General features: G+C 38.2%; 1 protein-coding gene across 3 annotated transcripts in view; it reads right to left on the reverse strand.

Moving 5' to 3' along the window:
• LOC124553758 (zinc finger protein 708-like) overlaps positions 1–21,967 on the reverse strand; it is a 234,375-nt gene that overhangs the window by 154,751 nt on the left and 57,657 nt on the right. For all 3 annotated transcript variants that reach the window (XM_047127694.1, XM_047127693.1, XM_047127692.1), the window contains one exon: positions 17,638–17,679. In XM_047127694.1, coding sequence (XP_046983650.1) covers positions 17,638–17,679 — 42 coding nt within the window. The remainder of the gene's footprint in view (positions 1–17,637; positions 17,680–21,967) is intronic.

The following is a 21,967-nucleotide window of genomic DNA, read 5'->3' on the forward strand; positions in this document are numbered from 1 at the left end:
ACTTAGAAGTAGTTTTCTGATTCTGCTATTCTGAGAATAGACGAAATATATTGTTAAAAACACTTATTTTATGTAGCAGAAAATCAAACCATAAAATGAACTTTCAGCCTTTAAACTATTTAAAATTATGGTGCAGTCTAGGGACATGTGCAATGTTGCCAGATTTTTTACAGCTTTTCTTAGTTAAGTAACATTGTGTGCCAACCTGTGTCAGGGAGTGGAATGTGTGAAGGCTACAGAGGTGAGTGAAATCACTCTCACAGTATTACAACCATGAAAGACAGTGTTTTGAATGTATCGTGCTGCTGCATACATGGCAGTAGATTTTGCAGTGGGTCAACAGAAATGTTACTTGTCAATGAACACAAAAGTAAACAACCTGATCTGATCACACCCCCTTTGAGATCTTACTGCACATGCCACTGTCTCTGCTATGCTGACATGCTCCAAACCTGATCTACATGTTGTAAAAATCGCGAGGTCATGAAATCTCCTAATCACTTCCAAAGGTATTGTAATAGTGCCTGATTCACTTTTAGTTATGTTAGCTTATCACTTCCAAAGGTATTGTAATAGTGCCTGATTCACTTTTAGTTATGTTAGCTTATTTTACTTATTTTGTTGTGTTGTAAAAGTGATATTTTTTCTAATAAATGTAACTTAATTTTAGCTTGTGTTGCATATTGTGGCTACAGAAATCTTAGGAATGAGTTGTCACAAAGTTTATGCACAAGTCAGAATGCCCATATCAGTAGTTAAGTCATGAAGTAAATTGTTCCCAAAGTTTAGAACTGCAGTAGAAGCAACCAGGGCAGCAGTAGGAAAGGCTACAAGATCAGCAGCTGAAACAACAGGCACAACAAGACCAACAGATACTACTCCTTCTGAGAGAGCCACAACCATTGCTGAAATGCAGCCCAAACATCAACACAATTCTCAATGTTGGACAGAAACCACATGGACCATAGTATGTAGAAATCCCCCATATAATTACCTTGCACTGAGAAAAAGTGACACAGGCCATTGCTGCAAGTATTTCCTGGAATGGAGTTGTCCTAACAAACCTTTTCCTGTGAGCAGGAACTTGCAGCCCCTACTTCAAAGAGCTACTGGCCACAATAGCTCAGGAGTCGACTCTAAGTGAAAGTGGTTGCGAAAACATACTTGATCTCTTGGCAACAAATAATCCTGACTACATAAGGAGAACAATGACAGGTACAGGAATTAGTGACCACAAGGTTTTGTACCTAGACTGAATACCATAACCACCAAACCCACACTTACCTAAAAATGGGATATATATTTGCTTGACACCTTCCTACAAGCTAGTATTCACTCCTTCCAATCTGACTACAAAAGACAGACCGCATGTGGTTTAAATTCGAAGAAATAGAATCGACAGCAACTGATAGATATATATCAAATGAATTAAAAAGAAATGATACTGATCCGACATGGCACACAAAACAGATCAGAACACTATTGCAGAAGGAACAAAAAAACATGTGAAATTTAAAACAACACAAAATCCTCAAGATTGACAATTTTACAGAGGCTCAAAATTTAGTGAGAACTGCAACAGAAGATGCCTTTAACAGTTTCCACAATGAAACCCTGTCTCAAATCCGGCAGAAAAACCCAAAGAGATTCTGGTCATATGTAAAGTACACCAGTGGCAAGACAGTCAGTCTCTTGACAGTGCAATTACGAATGTGATGTTAGTGATGCTAGTGCCACTACAGCAGAGTTACTAAACGTGGTTTTCTGAAATTCCTTCCCAAAAGACAATGAAGTAAACACTCCAGAATTCGAGTCAAGAATTACTCTCAACATAACTCACATAGAAGTAGATATCCTTGGTGTAGAGAAGCAGCTTCAAACACTTAAAGAAAGGAAAGACTTCCAATCCAGATTGTGTACCAGTCAGATTGCTTTCACAGTAAACTGATAGCTTCATACATAGCAGACATACACAAATGCCCACTTATAGGAACAACCATACCCAGAGACTGGAAAGGTGCACAAGTCGCACCAGTACCCAAGAATAAAAGTAATCCACTGAATTACAGACCCGTACCACCAGAGAGGCAATTCAGATGTTGTGGCAGATAATGGATGCAAGACTAAAAAAAAAAATTCAAGTTATTTTCATAGGATTTGTCGACCTGGAAAAAGCATTCAACAATGTAAAATGTTGCAAGATATTCGAAATCTTTCAAATTAAAAAGGGTGTAAGACACGGAGGTAGTCTTTCGCCCCTACTGTTCAATCAATATATCGAAAAAGCAATGATGGAAATAAAAGGAAGGTTCAGGAGTGAAAGGATATCAATGATACAATTTGCTGATGGCATTGCTATACTCAGTGAAAGCAAGGAAGAGTTACATGATCTGCTGAATGGAATGAACAGTCTAATGAGAATAGAATATGGATTGAGAGTAAATTGAAGAAAGACGAAAGCAATGAGAAGTAGCAGAAGTGAGAAACTTAACATCAGGCTTGATGGTCACGAAGTAGATGAAGTTAAGGAATTCTACTACTGAGGCATCAATACAACCAACGATGAATGGCGCAAGGAGGACATCAAAAGCAGACTAGCACTAGCAAAAAGGACATTCCTGTCCAACAAAAGTCTACTAGTATGAAATATGGGCCTTAATTTGTGGAAGAAATTTCTGAGTATGTATGTTTGGAGCACAGCATTGTATGGTAGTGAAACATGGACTGTGAGAAAACTGGAACAAAAGAGAATTGAAGAATCTGAAATGTGGTGCTACAGACGAATGCTGAAAATTTGGTGGAGTGATAGGGTAAGGAATGAGGAGATTCTGTGCAGAATCGTAAAGGAAAAACACTGATGAGGAGAAGGGACAGTACGATAGGACATCTGTTGAGACATCAGCGAATGACTTCCATGGTACTGGAGGAAGCTGCAGAGGGCAAAAATTGTAGAGGGAGACAGAGATTGGAACCCATCTAGCAAATAATGGAGGATGTAGGTCTCAAATGCTACTCTGAGATGAATGGGTTGGCACAGGAAGGAATTCATGGCAGGCCACATCATACCAATACGAAGACTAATGACTCAAAAGAAATCACTAACGTCAATTTGCAGTGGTGTTTTGGAACATATACTGTACTTGAATATTATAAATCAGAAAACATATTTTTTGTGAAACACAACTAGCTATTTATTCTCCCAGAGTAATAAGTGCTGTTGACAAGAGGTTGTCAAATTGATTACGTATTTTTAGATTTGCAGAAGGCTTTTGACACCATTCCCCACAAGCGACTTCTAATTAAATTGTATGCTTACGGAGAGTCATCGTCACTGTGTGACTGGATTCCTCTCAGAAAGGAAAAGGTCAAAGTTTGTACTAATAATGTAAAGTCATTGAGTAAAACAGAAGTAGTATGTAGTGTTCCCCAAAGAAGTATAATAGGCCCTCTGTTATTCGTGATCTATATACATGATTGAGGACACAATATGAGCAGTTTTCTTAGATTGTTTATAGATGATGCTGACATTTACTGTTATGTAATGTCATCATATGACCAAAACGAAATGCAAAATGATTTAGACAAGGTATCTGCATGGTTCAAAAAGTGAAAATAGGCTCTAAATCATGGAAAGTGCAACTTTATCCACATGAGCACTAAAAAGGATCTGTTAAATATCTGTTACAAAATAAATCACACATATCTAAAGGCTGAAAACTCAACTAAATATTTAGGAATTATAATTAGCAGTAACTTATATTGAATGATCACATAGATAATGTTGTAGGGAAAGCAAACCAAAGACTGATTTATTTGACACAATGCTTAAAAATGTAGCAGGTTTACTAAACAGACTGCTTACACTTCTGCTTGTCTGCCCTCTTCTAGAGTATCACTCTGAGGTGTGGGATGCACATCAGATAGGATTGACAAAGGACACTGAAACTGTGCAAAGAAGGGCAGCTCATTTTGTATCATCAGGAAATAGGAGAGAGGGTGCCACAGTATCATACCCAAACTGGGTGTGGGCTTCAGTAAAACAAAGGCATTTCTTGCTGTGGTAGAACCAATTTTCTCCTCACAGAATGAAAATATTTTGTTGGCACCCACCTACATGAGGATAAATTGTCATCACAATAAAATACGAGAAATCAGAGTACGCATAGAAAGATCTGAGTGTCAATTTTTTCCATGCCCTGTTCAAGAATGGAACGGTAGAGAAGTAGCCTAAAGGTGGTTCAATGAACCCTCTGCCATGCACTTAATTTTGAAGTACAGAGGAATCATGCAGATGTAGAAGCAGATGAAATTGAGCAGTTGCTACAACCAACGAGAGCATGTGGTATCTGAAAGATTATAAGAGCATGTGGCATCTGAAAGACTGCTCTTTTTCTACTATGCATACTGACCAAGCCAGTCTTACTTGCAGTGGGCCATATGACTCCAAAGTATCAGTTGGCATTTTAAATTTCAGTATACAGAAGATCACTGCTGAGAATCATGTGCTGATGTGCTCATTCAAGACAGACTAGTACAAGATGCAACATGAACAACAACTTATGGGTAGAACACTGTAGCTATCTGATCGCAGTTAAAAATTGTACTAGCCGTAGCACATACCTTCAACCAGCAGTAGACTCTAAGGCTAGAGATCCATACCACAGAGACAGTAATGCTAATGACAACTCCCCAATAACACAGGCTAACCCACGTCACCAATAGCTTCTCCTTTGCCCAAACAATTCCGCCATCATTCCCACAGTATGTGTGCATACACTGTGTGTACATGTCCATCGCCAAGCTCCCTTAATGACTTGGTGCAGTTGAGCTACCTTGTATTTGCAGCAGACTATGAAAATAGATGCCGGCCGGTGTGGCCAAGTGGTTAAAGGCGCTACAGTCTGGAACCGCGTGGCCGCTACGGTCGCAGGTTCGAATCCTGCCTCGGGCATGGATGTGTGTGCTGTCCTTAGGTTAGTTAGGTTTAAGTAGTTCTAAGTTCTAGGGGACTGATGACCTTAGAAGTTAAGTCCCATGGTGCTCAGAGCCTTAAAAAAATAGATACTGTTGACACTATCAAAAACAGTGTCGGGCAAGAGTGTTTGCAGATACACCTACAGATCACCAGAAAGACAGTTCATTCCAAATCCACATTGGGTTCAGAGAAACCTTTCTATCAGCAAAGTTCTACACTCCATTAGGCCCTCCTCCACTACTACATTGTTCCACACCTCTAGTGGCAAGAACTAAACTGCCAAACAGCCTGAGGTTGCATTACAGCACATTTCATCACATCACTGGACTTTGCTGATGGTTATAGCTCACTAACAAGATGGCTCACACTGAATCTGTGATGATATCAAGATTACTATAGGTCATGAAGCCACAGCTGACATATAACCATTTCCAAATCTGCATTATCAATTTTCACTTCTAGCAAGAAGTGACAGCTATTCCAACAGAGATTTGTCAAAAGTGTATAAGCCTCTAGATCAGCACTCACTGGAGATCACAGCCATCAACAGACCACCCGATCCATGTTCAAAAGAGTTATTCACAAATAGGGAAGGAAATGGGGTACATCAGTAAATGTCCAGAGATTTAATGAGTTCCTGCTGGGAACTACTTTTCAATTTGTCACCAACCACAAACCACCTCTGCCAGTTGTTTGCCTGAATGACTTAACACTCAACAAACAGTACAGCATCTGAAGCAATGTGCTCTATTACTAAGCATTTACCACTATGACGGTTTTTTTTCTTCATTGTGAGTGCCACAATGTCGATGCAAATGCACTCTCGTGGCCTCCAGGAGGTCGATAGGAGGGATTCAGCAGACTGGTGCAAATATGCTGTCAATCTTAAGATCAGCCTTCAGTAGCTCTCGAATCCCACTGACAGTGACACAGGTGGCAGATCCTCTGGTGCACTCTCAAAGGCTGGCCTCCCAGATTTCAATTCATTTGACTACAAGAAAGAAACCACATCTCCATCTGCCACCAACTATGGATAAAACAAGTACTCCTATTCTTGCCATCAGTAAATGATGGTGACGGTATGGTTATGGATCAGGTTCTCTGACTGGATGTCCTACCTTTATTACAAAAAGGTCAATGTAGTATAACCAGAATGAAGCAGCTAGCATGTGATTATAAGTATTGACTCGGCATCAAATAACACAATCAACACCAACCAGTATAGTGCAGTGTGCACAAAATCGCAACTAGCACCCTTGCAATGAGTTACAGCACATGGGTAGGTGCATATGGACTTCACAGGACATTCCAGAGACATATGTGGATGGTTGTAATAGTCTCAATGTCCTACTCTCATTATGTCATCCACACATCATCCAAATCAGCACAGACTTTCTGTCTGAGCCCTAAGAAACTTACTGTTATTCAAAGCTTACCAAAGATAATTGTTTGGGATAAATATTTTCATATTTCATCATCTGGGTTCCACAAAATCAATAGAATTAATGGCATTCAACACATACCAGTGGCAGCACTCCATCCAACTTCCGCTGGGCATGTATAATGTCTGGCCCATACATGAACTACATACTGCAAGAAGAAAGCCCAGCAGGCACCTCACTATTTTTCAATCACATACCACACAAGTGTCATCAATAGAAAGGCCACTGCAGAACTACTGCACAGATTACAGCCATGGATACTGATCCACATCCTGGAGTAAGGCAGCTAACGATCAAGACTGAAAACTTGTTAAGCATTCCATGCAGGGGATTTGGGCAGCAGTCCTGTAGAGTCCCTAGCAACTACTATTAACCTAACAAGTACCCATGGCAATTATCAATGCCCAGGCTAAAACTGTATTGGATCACATGAAACAGGTGTGCTTCCAATGATCCTCTGAAGTTCTAGCACCACAGGTACTGTCAGCAGCAACATATGAACCATCAGTAGCTCTGCAGCTAGTGCCAGACCTCAACACCAAAACCCTACTTCCAGCAGAAGAAGATTTAAAAATGCAGAGTCAATCTTCTGCACCATACAGCAACCCCTCCACCACTGGAGTGCAAAACAATGATAGCAGTGCCACCAGTAGAAGACCAGTCTCCAGAAGACAAGCCAGCACTATTTTAAATGCTGTACAGGAGCCAGTGAACTTACAGGCATACTTGACATCTATGAGAAGGAGGAATTTTGTATCCTTTCCATCTATAGATGTTGACATTATAGATAGGGCAAGATTCACTACCTCATCACAGGTGGTAGTAAATTTTGCAGTAGGTAAACGGTCGTGCCACTCACACACAAGGAGAGTCAACAAAAATCGATACAAGCAGCTACTGACCCAGTCACTGGATATACACAATGCTCCCCAAATTCAATACATTACTGCGAATTACACAGACCAGTCAGTTCACCATGGACTCAGCAGTCTCTGCTGCAAGTAAACAGCCCAAGACACTGATACATTACGTAGTTCTGACTGTGTCTGCTGCTGACTCTGTGAGGTCAACAGGCTCCACACCTCACCAGTTCTGACACTGGTCTCTGCCTCTCCTTATAAACAACACTCAGCAGCCAATCTTCAAATTCCAGGTAATTTAGAATCCTGTGACTACGAAATTACCTAGTAGTCTGTTCAGTTCCACTATAAGTCATTGATTAAATTTCTGTTAAGTTTTAACTATGCAAAGTAATACTCTTTTTTTGTTACATTAGGTTGAAAAGTGAGTTTTGTTAGCAGAAGTATTTAATATTTATCTCATGTTACTTGTTGCTGCAGATACAGCAATTTTTATTCCAGGATTTGGACTAGAATTGGTACAATGAGGAGTATTTTATATGAGACATACTATTTACGGCAAACTATAGAACAGTAGTCTCACAGGATATGACAAAATTGCAAATCAACAAAAAAAATTGCTCTGAGCACTATGGGACTTAACATCTGAGGTCATCAGTCCCTTAGATCTTAGAACTAGTTAAACCTAACTAACCTAAGAACATCACACACATCCATGCCCGAGGCAGGATTCGAATCTGCGACCATAGCAGTCACGCGATTCCAGACTGTAGCGCCTAGAACCGCTCGGCCACTGCAGTCGGCTGTGAATCAACAAGATGTACATTGAAACAATATATGTTGCACTTACAGCAAACTATGAAGTTTTTATGTTGGACCTCAAAAAGTCAAGTGGACCTCATATTTCACCACTGTTAAATGTGCAACAATTTGCAAGTCTCTTTTTATGATTTTTACTCTATGTTAATGAGTGAGCAGCTACACTCACATATAAAGAATCCAGATGGCATGAATAAAAATGCATATACCAGTTTCTCTGAGGGCACTAATCCAGAGATAACACACTTATGCTGTGAATGAACAAAAAATAATACCTGACGGACAGTGTCTTAGCGAAGACTTACAGTTAAGACTGTTGTAATGTACAGAAAAGATTACTCTCCTGTATAAAATAATGTTCTGTTTTGAAGCCAAAACCAGCAGTAAAATAGCTTATAATTCATTAGTTACATGATCACAGTCACAAATTCTGTAAACAGTAGCACTAATTTGCTATTACAATAATACAGTATAGGGGCATTATGTGGAACCTCCCTGACCAGACACTATATTTATTCAGGGTCTAGCAGCATTAATTTATATTCATATTATAATAAGAGGAGAATAAATTAAAAGGGAGGGTAGAGAACACACACTGAAAAACATAAATTGTAATTTGTGACAAAATAACTGTGCTGAAATGGACCCAAGAACAGTAGCAGTATGTGATGCGTGGACTGGGGAATTACAGAATGGTAAATGAGGGTGAGGAACTCTACTAGGTGATACCAGACAGAAATGCAGCTACATAACTACACTGCCAAAGTAGTTCATGGAAATATGACTAACAAAAAAAAGATTAATATTGCAATAAGTGAGTATTCTTGTGGGAGATGCAAAACATTGGGCTCTGAATTTGATTATAGACAGGAAAACTTTCAATAATTTCAAACAGTGGTTTTTAATGAATACTGGTCTGAAGCCTATTATGACCAGCACTTATGATGTCCAGGGAAGACAGACTATGAAAGTTTTGCGAAAATTTGTACCAAAAATTAGCACATCTTGGAAGTAGGCTCTCAGAATCTGAAATTGTCTGGGAACTTCAGAAAAATTCCCTCAATATTCCAAGAAACACAGAGGCAGTAACCACAAAAGGTTTGTGTCATTTTGGAACATGTGAACTGAAAAGATAACTAGCATAAAAATCATGATTTCCATCAGAATAATAAACAGAATAAAAATGATAGATTCTGAGTCAATTTATACATAGAGGTAGTGGAAATGGCAGATATAATTTTACAACGTATGGGAGAGGATAAGACCATGTAATTGCAGTGAAGATAATGAGGAACACTAAAGACCACATACAATATCAGTCAGAAAAACATCGAAAGACTTTCTCGGACCACAATTAAGAGACATAGTTATGACAGACAGAAAATACTGTGTTAAAAATCACAACAATAGATATCAAGCTGGTGCCAGCAAATTATCAGAAACATGTCACTACAATAGCTGTGCCCCTGAACAGTGGAATGAGTGGTGGACAGTGACCAACTGTATGTGAGATCAAAACAGCTATAGCAACAATGGGTTTGCTTTACAGAAACCAGATGTGAACAAATATACAAAGTAATTAAAGAGATAATGTGCTATAACAATGGTCTATCTCACTTCAGAATAAAGGACATTACAATGATCTGTCAGGAATCAGGATAGGTTAGAACAAATTAATAACCTACACAGGGGTTTAAGGCAGTGTGACAAGGAGGATATGAAGAGGGAAGTGATGGAGAAATTAAGAGATGCAACAAGAAAGGGAAGGGTGTTTATAACATAAAGCAACTCAATACAAAAGAGGAGTTATATAAAGCAACAAAAAGTGCTGCACAAAGTCCATGAGCAGCTGGTGAAAATAAAACTTATTAATGACACATCACAAAATATAAGCAAACTGTTAATGATGGTATTAGAATTGCAAATGAGGTATTCCTAAATACTGAAGTAAGTTTAAAGGAACAAAGAACAAAGGCTGGAATATGTGGCTGGAAAAAAACTGGATACGCATAATAGAGACTAATGAGCATCATACAGAGTGACAATTACTGAACTGTATGAAAGAAACATAAATTAATTACAAACTACAGTGTGCACACACTTTATTCAACAAGTACATATCACTACAGATATTAGCATTTAGGTTATAATGTGTTTGATATGCTTGCCATCATTGGCGATTATGTGGCACAGACAAACAGCAAAATTCTGCATGACCCACTGAAGTATTGCAGCATCAATGCTGTCGATGACCTCCTGAATGGCTTTTTTCAGCTCAGAAATTGTTTTGGGGTTATTGCTGTAGACCTTGTCTTTAATATAGCACCAAAGAAGTTTCATGTATTTAGATCTGGAGAATATGATGGCCAATCAAGGCCCAAGCCAGCGGCCTCTGGGTATTCCAGGGCAAGAATACGGTCTCCAAAGTGCTCCTCCAGGACATCAAACACACTCCTGCTTCGATGGGATCGAGCTCCATCTTCCATGAGCCACATCTAGTCAAATTCAGGGTCACTTTGTATAATGGGGAAGAAATCACCTTCCAAAGCCTTTGTGTAGCATTCAGTAGTCACTGCGCCATCAAGGAATATCTCACCGATTATTCCATGACTGGATACTGCACACCATACAGTAACCCATTAGGGTCAAGAGACTTCTTTACCATGAAATGTGGATTCTCAGTCCCCAAAATGCTACAATTTTGCTTATCAACCAACCAATCCAAACGAAAGTGGGCTTCATTGCGAAACCAAGATAACAATACACATACTAATTCCCATCACACCCCATGCTCAACCATGCAATCTGAACAACCTAACACAAGCTGTACAGAAGTTATGATGTCTTTATTTCACACAGTTCAGTAATTGTCACCCCATAAAAAGTATGATTTCAAAGTTGACATCCTAAGTGAAGATTGATGAAAACACTCCTCAAGGGACTCATATAACAAGAAATTATAAGTTTTAAGCCACCAAAGTTGCTGTCAGTTCAAAAAAATGAAACTGTAACTGATCCAAAGGGAAAGAAACCATGGGCAAAACTGCACTTAACACAATACTAAATATATGCCACAGATGATATTGTGGTAGGAAAAACCAAACAAACTTTCAGACAAAATCAAACTGAGACAGAAAAAAAATTCCTAGGATGATTTATCTGTGAATTAAGATTTGTTTTGGGAGGTTCTTGAAAGCATACAACCAAACAACATCTTCGGATTAGTAGCCTTTAAGTAGCCATACCTAAAGCAGTAGTCAATTTTTACATGTATACTGATGGCTTTCAAAGTGTTTCTCAATTTGTTGAACAGTATCTTCTAAGAAAAGGGAAACTGAAAGCAACATTTGGTGAAATGATTTATTATTTTAAAAATGGGGAAACGAAATTTTATGATACACTGGATACCAATTCATAATAAAATTGTGGAAAGAAGGGATGGAAAAGAACGGCACAAAAATTATTAACATTTCTGCATAGCACCTGGTGATCAATCCTACTGAACACCACGTGCACGAGTCAGGTGGACTGTGAAGAACATAGTCACCATAATCACGATACATGGAGTAAATTTAGAGTTGATTCTGAGACCATATGAATCCTCAAATGCATGAATCACTCGATTTTACACCTGACAAAAATTTTTTGGGAATAAAATCCAGAAGTTTAGATGAAGACATTCTAGGTTTTGCACCTAATAAAGTGGTTGAACTAGACAAAAAAGAGGAGTTGTTAAGAGTACGAATGAGTAAACAAATGGAATACAGGATCAAATGAAATGATAAAAATCTTATAACTGCAAAATTTAAAATAGGAGGCCTAGTCTTATAGAAAAAACATAAAGAATCTAGTTAAATCTACTGTGAAATTTCAAAGTTCAAATATGTGTGCAGTGGACCTTTTAAAATTCAAGGAACTCCACATATTAACATTAACTACCTGATTCATTCAAAGTCTGGAAAACCTAGGTATTAGAAATACTGTTGACCCAGAAATCTCCCTGCCAAACGTAGAATAAAAATGTCTAGTTAAATTTGTATGGATCTGATTAAATGCCAAAGAGTGCTGCCTAAAATATAGAGAGACTTATGAGAAATATGACTTCTCTTTTCTGTATTTCTCACTGTAAATATACATAAATTTGTCTTTACATGACTACTAAAATTTTCCTTGTAAATAATGGTAAAATGCCTTAATTACCCGCAGCTTCACTGGAAATAAGACTTAGATAGATGCATAACCAGCTTACTGCAGGGTGAACTATTTGTGTTCTATGATGTTTGGATGTGGAAAGAGAAATTATATTAGTCAAACTTTTATAATGAATTAAACTTTTGCAATACTAGCCAATGCCATCACCACTGCAGCTCAAAGTATCATCACATCTGGAGGGAGGGAGAGATGGAGGGAGGTGGTTCAGTTGTTCCAGTCCAGGGTGACACTGTATGACGAAGGGGGCACTCCTTTGAAGCTGGTTCTTGTGGACTGAATGAGGACTAGGAGTGTGTGGGGAAATGGCAAGGGAGATCTATTTGTGGACTAGGTATGGGGGATAGTGCCTGTATGTGATGACCTTAGTGAGACCTTCAGTATGCTGGGAAGGGAGCTCTTGTCACTGCAGATACATCGCCCCCATGTGACACCCATACAACCTAGCCACCCAGGGTCAACATGTCTGCACTGACAAGAAATCCCTTTCCACTATGCTAAAGGTTTTGCCCTGGCCTTCACCATCGCTATCCCCCACACCTAGTTCACAGACAGATCTCCCCTGAAATTTTCCCACCAATCCTCTCTCCAGCCCCAAGAGCCAGTTAAAAAGGGGTGCCCCTTTCGTCATGCAATACCAGCCCAGACTGGAACAACTGAACCACATCCTTAGTCAGGGCTTTGATTATCTACCATCAGGTCATGAAATTACAGACATCCTACACAATATTCTTCTCACCTCTCCTAATGGGATGTTCCATCAGCCAACCTCTACAACATCCTATTCCATCCCCATGCCACTTCCAAAACAACCCTTGTCACAGGGATCATATCCTCGTGGAACTCCCAGATGCAAGACTTATCCAATCCATCCACCCAGAACTTCCTCCAGTCCTGTCACAGGCTTAGCCCACCCTTAGCCTGCTGCTGGATGGCGCATATCAATACAACAAAGTGGTCTCCGTGAGAATCACTGGTGTTGCTTAACACCTAACTTTGCTGGCATACAATCTAGATAGTTTTATCACATATTGGCAAAATACTGTTTACAGTAGTTACTTTAAATTATAATATGTATCTATTTCTTCATTTGTTATTAGCTTTCATGTAACTAATCTGTGTATACTTTAATGTGTACTTTTACGTCCTGTATGCTTCATGGCCTATCATTGATGTAATTCGGTATGCAGTTGGTGGAGCATCCCATATGTAAGCAACATCATTGCTCTCCTTAGCCATTCATGCATTTATAGCACCTGCTCCATTCACTGCCACCACCTGCTATCATGCGTATAATTTCTTCTTTTAATATTTGTTGTATATGATGTATCTTATATATTACTGTTATTACCAAACATCCCTCTAAATCCCTTCTATGTCATATTTCAGTTTGAAAGCATGCTCTGAGCATGGTTAAATATTGGCCAAAACCAGTTACCAGTTTCAGTTTGATGCTCTGAGCATGGTTAAATATCGGCGAAAACCAGTTACCACTAAAATAAATGTTTTGCAGTCGAAACTGTTTTTAAAATTCTTTTAGCCAGATAAATGCTTCTCCACAAGAAATGTTCTCGAAAATTATCTGAGAAGTGTTATTTTATTCATTCCGAAGTTACATAACAACTGAGAACTGCCAACTTTTCTATTATGTCTCACATATCACATAGAATTTTTCCATTAAATATCTGCACAGGTTTCCTTTGTTGTTATTGTTATGTGTTTCTCTCAATAGAACATAAATGTAATTACGCTAGTATGCCTAAATTCTTGGCATGTTTTGTCATTCTACTCATGATGACAACAATTTTGATTTCAATGGTACAAAAACATGGCTGTATACAGTCATCAGTACTCCAATATCATCATCATCATCGACATCATTGTCATTAGATTTTCCACCAATTGGCAGGTTTCTGACACCATTGTTATCTTCACCTGATTCTGTTTCAGGCCAACTGTTTTTCAGTATCTCTATTTTCTTATATCCTTTCACTGTACCTCCAATAGCTGCTGTTAGAATTCCTTTTGCACACGGTATAGATTCCAACCAGTTTGCTTTCTTTTCCTTAACCAGGATTATGATAGCTCTTTGTTCTTTACTGTGTCCAGTACTTAAATTTTCCTCTCTTTACTGACCCATTTTAATCTCTCTATTCTCTTCCAAACCAAAATCTTGGATACTTAAATTTTGGTTCTTTTTCTCTTCTTCAATGTCACACCTTCACAGCCACAAAGCATTTAACCAATATTTTTCTTAACTCCAATCACATTTCTTTTTCTAGAAAACTTGATTTGCCTTTGAAGTTATTGATTCCCGTACTGCAGCACATACTGTGTGATAGTTTGTAATTAATTGTAGAATTCCTCCAAGTGGCAACAATAGCCATGGCAATTCTATTATAAAATCACTGAAAAGGTGCCAGTGTGATCAGCATTTATAAATGTGACATATGCTGATCTACTGACTTTTCCTATGTGCATTTGGCATAGTGTCCATAGAGTCTGCTGTCAACTTTCAGTTCCATTAGGCCTACGAATTAGTTCTTTATTTTGTTCTTTTCTTTTGTTTTACCTTCTTCTTCTCATTTTGCTGTTTTCCTGCAGGTAATTTTTCAGGGTGTAGATCTGTATACGACGCCAACCAGACATTCCCTTGGCCCAATGTCTTGGTCTCTCTTAGTAATTGATTACTACTTGGCTGTACACCAGCAATATTTTGGCAGGAAGGAACCATGGAGAGGTCCTTCCTCTTTTGTTAAGTTGAAGGGATCTCCTGTCATATCCACCAGGAGGCTCCCGCTGGATCTGAAAGACTAAGTCAAAGGGGGCTATCCCACTCTTTCATTTAATTTTTCGTTTTGGTCACATGTTTTTGGCTTATAGCAGGTGGTAAATTTGGTTTTAAAAAATCTGAAGTAGGCGGGGTGACAGTTGCATCTTCTGAATAATTTGCATATTGATTGGAGGCATGCATTTTTATTTTTTGCTTGGCTCAGTATATGACAGGCAGTCCATTATTTTATATTCTTGTGTTTTTTTCATTTTTAATAACAGGCCAACTGACGAACGTGGTGGATAGTGTTCCATAACATTTATGCATAAAAGGCAGTTGTTTGTAAGGACAAGCTTAGTGAAGTGATCTTCCACAAATTCTGCAATTATGGTCTGTTGTGCAGTGGGATGACAGGTTCACAATGTAAGCATCAAAAACAGATCATGGGCAGTGGAAGGTAAAGTTTGATGTCACACATTACACCATAAATTTAATTTTTTCTGGGAGGATATTTCCTTCAAAATCTAAGATGGAAATACATTTATCTATTTGGTTATCTTTTTGACCTTTTTGGACCCGTTGGACAAAATGTCCACAGCAATGCTCTAAATTAGTTCATACCTCCTATTCTGCCTGGAGTAGAAGGTCTCTTTGAAAGAGAACCCTATTCAGAGTTTTATATGGAATAACAGTCAGAGGTATGCAGCCAGCTTTTCAATGATCAAAGTGCCTGAGATGGTAAAGCAGATGAGGCTTCAATCAATAGTGACCCATTTCACATTTTTTCAAATGTGCTACTACTCAAAATTTATCTTCTATATGTTCCATGAAAAACAATGGCTTTTTACTGTAAATGTATCTCCATCTGTTCTAGTACACATCAGGTATTGAATAAACTGTTTTGTTACCAGTCTTCTGGCCTGTCTCTCTTATCATGGAACAGGCTGTATACAGAAAACACTTGGATTGTAACTGTCCACATTGAAATATCTACACCCATCTCTTGAGGCAGCAAGATCAGTATGGCCACTGTGTTGCTTTAACTGAATGTGATTCATGTGTAAAACATCCATCCTGATGCCATATACTCCGATAATGGGCTCTTGATGCAGACACCATTCAGCCATAGTGAATATCATCTGCCACAATGTATGTTGCCAAGAGGCCTGATTCCCCAAGATGATGTTCATCAACTCCATGGCATGTATGGGGAAATAGCTCAGGTTCCAGAGGTGTGTTCACTGTGTTTTCAAGGGGCACTACTGGAATGGTATGTAACAATTCATTGTCCTTCTGGCAGCCAAATATTTTTCAGTTAATATCTGCCTATCTCGATTATTTGCTTTCTTCTGTACCTACTGTGAATTAGGTGTTGCTTCCTCAGAGTCTCTCCAATTTGTGTGTGTGTGTGTGTGTGTGTGTGTGTGTGTGTGTGTGTGTGTGTGTGTGTGTGTTTTTCAAGAATCTCACTTTCAGCTTCAGTTGTAAAACTTTTAAAGTTGTTTTTTCCCCAACCAACTGTGACACAGTTTAAATATCATACAACTGTGGTTGCATGACTTGGATACACATATACACATGTACTGGAGACCACAAATTTTGGCTGAGGTTATCATTTACTTCAGCAGCTGAGTCTGGTGGCTGACAGAATGGTTCAACTACAGCCTTTACCATATTTGTGATTTCCATTCATGCCCAATCCATTCTGCATGCAGTTGATGTAAGATCCTTGCCTACTGTTACAAATACACTACATTTCATTAAATGTCATTCTAGTAAACACTTAGCCCTGCCCCAAGGGAGTTGCTACTGTCAGTTTATGCCTTCAGCCCACTAACAGTGGGGCTCTCTGCAATTTTTAACACCGCTTCAAAATTGACAACAGATATACAAGGTATATATTGTACATCAGTCTTGTGAATGATATACGGAACATGGAACTACCTCACATCTGGCGCTTCCCAATTGGATATGAAACATCCAAAACTGTACCAGAATCCACACTCCATGTTAAACTCAACTTGAAGGTTGGTTTGAACACTACTCTTTTACAAGTAATGGTCCTACTGGAGTGACCCTTGTCATCCTCTGGCCTTTGAATTTTCTTACTCAGTCAGTTATAAGGAAATCAGAGTGGAGTGCAGACTCAACACAATACTGGAACTTGTCATCTGTCACATCTTGGGAGAGGCATTGGAGATACTACCTTGAACCTTTGGATTTGTAATCTGACACTCATCCACTACACAACATGCCCTACATTGACTGAATAGGTCAGTTCAGAACCTCTTTCTACTTGACGTACTTGGGTGTAATTGGATACACACTACACGACTACATTCAGTGAACATCAACGTGTAGTGTTTTACTTGGGTACAACTATTTCAAATACCAAGGATTCTTTGTTGTCCTGAAGATTTTGTACATAATAATGTAGAAATAAAGCAGTGTAATCTATCACCAAACTTACACCAAGTGTACTCTGCAGAATAGGATTCCCACAGTAACAGTGGAGGAAGAGAAAATATTAATCATCATCAAAGTGTATTAGTAACTCACCTCCTCCTTAGTCACATGATGTTCAAATTCAGGAGGACATAACTGCAACAAAAAATAAATACTGGCAAATAAAATAACATTTGGGGAAATGAAGTTCACTAATTTCATTAATATTACCATACAGACAGTATATACACTGATACAGTAAATGAGAAAATACTTAAATGAAGTATCAATGGACAGTAATTATCTACTACAGACAGAGCAGAATGAACTAATGTCATGCACCACATTAAAACAGGACTCAAGACAACACATTTTCCTCAAAATAAAAGTTTCATTGTTTTTTTAATTGTCATTTATGCACTTCTTCATTCCTATATAAGGTGACAAGAAGGAAAGCTTTCAGGGATGAGTAACACATGAAGATCTACATTAACAGCTCAAAGAAATTGCTGCAGGCAACTTCTGTAATGTATGCCAACAACAAATTATTACTAGTGCTAATCTGCTGCCACTGATAATTATGGGCACTACTTTTGGATTACTTTAAACGTAAACTGGGAGAGAAGCTACATTTAAATAAAATACACTGCTCTTCTTATACAACTAAGCTGCTGTCTGTATTAATCACCTCAAACTACAAATTTATGTAATGCTACTAGCAAAGCCAAAACCTGTTTAATAAGAAAATTATGTGTCAAGCAGAATTTAAATCACTCAATGTAATCACTTGTTAAAATTAAAGAAATGACTAAAAAGGTTTTGTCATAGCTGTAGGTGATCTATTCCTGCCTCGTGTCCATTTGCAACCTGTTGTAGACTTTTGCACCAGAATACCAAACTCTACTCTGAATCCTGCACAGGCATGAATAGTTTGAATTGATATTATTTTACTTCAACTACTGTGGTTGTGGTAATATGCCGAACACTAATTATTAAAACCAAAAAGTTCAGTTATTAACATTACATAATATTTTAACTTAACCTCCAGTAGAATAAATATTTTTTGACCTTACTCGCACTGCCTCTGAAGATTATGCCATAGGACACTACAGGATGAAAGTACTACAGTATGCTAGCAATCCTTTATGCTGGTTGACACAATGAGAGAGATTTATAATTGCAAAGCAGGCAGAACCAAACATTTTCTTTTTGTCAACTTATCCATATCCCGGTGACATTTCAACTTATTACCCACATGGGTGCCTAGGATCATCACACATATAGCCTCGTCTATTGTGTGTCCACTGATCTTTATTTCTTGCATTTTTAAGTTATTTTTATTTGTTTTAAACTGAGAGATTATAGGTTAAGATGTTTCTTATGAACCAGTTGTAAGGTTGTTCTTATTTATGCTCCTAGCTTTGTGGTATATATGTGTTTGGGCCCTTTGTTACTATACCAATGTCATTAGTAAACATTCCACTTTCTGAAGAGTGCTCCAATAATCCTGGCTAAATCATTTAGACAGATAAAGACTAAGAGGGAACCAAGCACCAAACCTTGAATGACACAATATTTTAACATTTTGTCAATCTACATTTAGTATTATTCTTGTTGTATCATTTATTTGTGTTAAACTCTGCTCTCCACTGCCAACATAACACTCCATCCATCCAGAACAAATGCCTCGACAGCATATCATTTTTGTTTCCAGAGTATAATTTTCAGATCCAAACAATTGACACCATCCTCACAAACTGTGGACTATGTTGCATTGGAGTATCTTGCATGCTTCAACAACAGTACCATAGATGCAAGCACATTCAAAAGGTATCTGTGGAGACGCTAGTTAGGTAGGTAGTTTCACATTCCATGGGTCATTTCTACAATTAATAGTAATGCTGTGAAGTGAAACATTTTACATTCATGTGTAAATAGGGTACATACTGACCATCTACAAGACTTTCTTCTTTTAATACATATAAAAATAGAAATTATTCTATGAAATAAAGGCAGTTGTCAAGGAGAAACTTTGTCAGTCTGTTTTCAAATTTTACTGTACTGTTTGTCGGACATTTATATCTTTGGTAGATGATAAAAAAATTTGGTGTCAGCACTGTAAATCACTTTTTATGCTTAAGACAATTTTAATATAGAGTAACGAATGTCGTTTTTTCTTTCTGGTATTGTAATTTTGTACACCATTGTTCCTTTCAAATTACAGTTCATTATTTACAACAATACCAAATGGTTACTGAAGAGGGGCTGGTGATTTTTCAGTAGTTACAGGGACCAGTCTGGATGACTGATGTCTCACGCATTGCAACATTAGCCAAGATGACATTTAACAAATGAAAGATATGTTAAACTATAACTGTTATATTTCCTGAGTGCAGCATCAAACCAGAAAAGCCTGTAATTAGAGGTCATTTGCCTATTTGCATTTTAATCAATAGCTGTTACTTCTGAGTATTTCAGATTTGGGGACAAAGGGGTGGGTGCTACCAGTTCAAGATTTTACTACTTTGGCTGACATACCATCAAAACTGGCAGAGTTTTGAATTCTTTTGTATAATGCATGATTTTTGTCTTTTTCATGACAATTTGAAGTATTTTTAACACTGCTTGTAGAGCACCTTTCAATCTTTGTTTAGAAACAATTCTCTGCATCAAATAAAGCTCTCTCTTCCTGGCACAATTTAGATTAATCTCAACTCCCGCAGTGAGAAACATGTTGCAACTACAGCAGCATATACCGGTATATGGATGTCATGATTCTGTCAGTACTTGACTGCTCTGTTATCTTGTGTGTGGGAACTTTGCGATGAGATCCACATGCATGTATACAAAAGGCAAGTGTTAATACCATTCACATACACAGTTACAGCAGTTGCTTGTAAGATGGCAGTGAGGGAAGATGTAAGGAATGGCAAGGGCCAGTTACCAAGACTACCACTTCTAACACTGGCACTTTCTTAAAAGATGCTATGAACTGTTAGCATAAAAGCATTAAAGAGTTTGAAAAACAGGGTGGTAGGACAGAGTCTGAAAAGATTGTACGGATGTTGAAGAGTCTGCACCATTTCAGATTAATTAGCACTGACGTTAGCCAATGAGACCACTGCATGTGCAAATTCAAGCAGCTTGCCAGATACAATTAGTGTCAGTTGCTCTCATAGCATAGGTGGTAGTACATAAGACCACTCAGCCTTTGCCTCGAATTCATATCTTGCTACCATCCCATGTCCTATTTTTGTATTGCTTTCCTGTTCAGTTTTAGGAACACCTTTGGCGACACTATGCCTGGTGGGTTACCTGAATTTGTGCACGCAATGGCCTGATTAGCTAACTTCCGTGCTAATTAATTTGGAAATGGCACAATACATTGAATTTTTATCTTAACAATTATTTCTCAGCACAAACTACCCTACAACACCCTTACAAGCTTTTCAAGTTCTGACAACTCTGTATATTTTATGGAAACAGGTGTGAAGCTCTTCCAGGTATCAGGAGTCTTCACTCCCTCGACTTGTAACCTAAATGATTGTATGTTCCATTGGACTACTGGGGTTGTTTCAATGGTGAAATATTTTTTATTTATTTCCTATCTTTGTACAAATTTTGGTACTTCGTGCTGCCTTCAATGTGCAGCTTGATGATAGTTTCATGTTTGCTATGTAGCTTGCAAAATCTGCAGCAAAGTCATCAGGCTTATCTGAAAAGAACTGGTTTCTATGATCTGGTAACAATGGGCACACTTACTTAGACATTTTTGTTTTAAACTACCCGTTGTAGTAGTAGTGGACATTTTACAACTAGTGAAACATGACTTTCTCAGGTGTAACAAGAGGTCTGCACTAAAACCTTACTTGCTGCTTTAGTCAGCATTACTCTGCAGGCAAGACATGCCACTGATGTGGAGAAGAATTTGCAGTATTTGGTGACTTCTTAGAACAAGCTATAGAAATAGATACTGCCTCGTGAAGAGTTCTGCATGCCTGGGGACGCAACCTGTTGTTGAAATGCTGTCTGAAACGGTTATGTTCCACTGTCACACCTAATGATAGTATTAAGTTGTAAAAAATACAGAGTTTGTGATAGTGGAGGACTGTTCACCATACCCTGCCCTCAACAGGGGGACCAAACCCAAGTGCGACCAGTAATCAGTAGATTTCAAAGATGTTTATTATGGTAGCCTGAATCAGGGGGTCCTTTGCAGATAATGGAATGTTTTAGAAGAAATGAGCATTATTAAAAAACAATAAAAATGTATTAACTTTATTATCTACATTGATACACTGAGCAACAAATTTGTACCAAAAATTTGAAATTACTGGCATTTGTACATTCATTTAGGTATAATATGATTAAAAACAGCCATTTAAAAAAATTTAGCTTTAGCTTCAGCTTCAGAAATATGTGTCCCATATTAAACCATCACTAT

The sequence above is a fragment of the Schistocerca americana genome, chromosome 11, assembly GCF_021461395.2.
Source record: "Schistocerca americana isolate TAMUIC-IGC-003095 chromosome 11, iqSchAmer2.1, whole genome shotgun sequence".
NCBI classification, from domain to species: domain Eukaryota; kingdom Metazoa; phylum Arthropoda; class Insecta; order Orthoptera; family Acrididae; genus Schistocerca; species Schistocerca americana.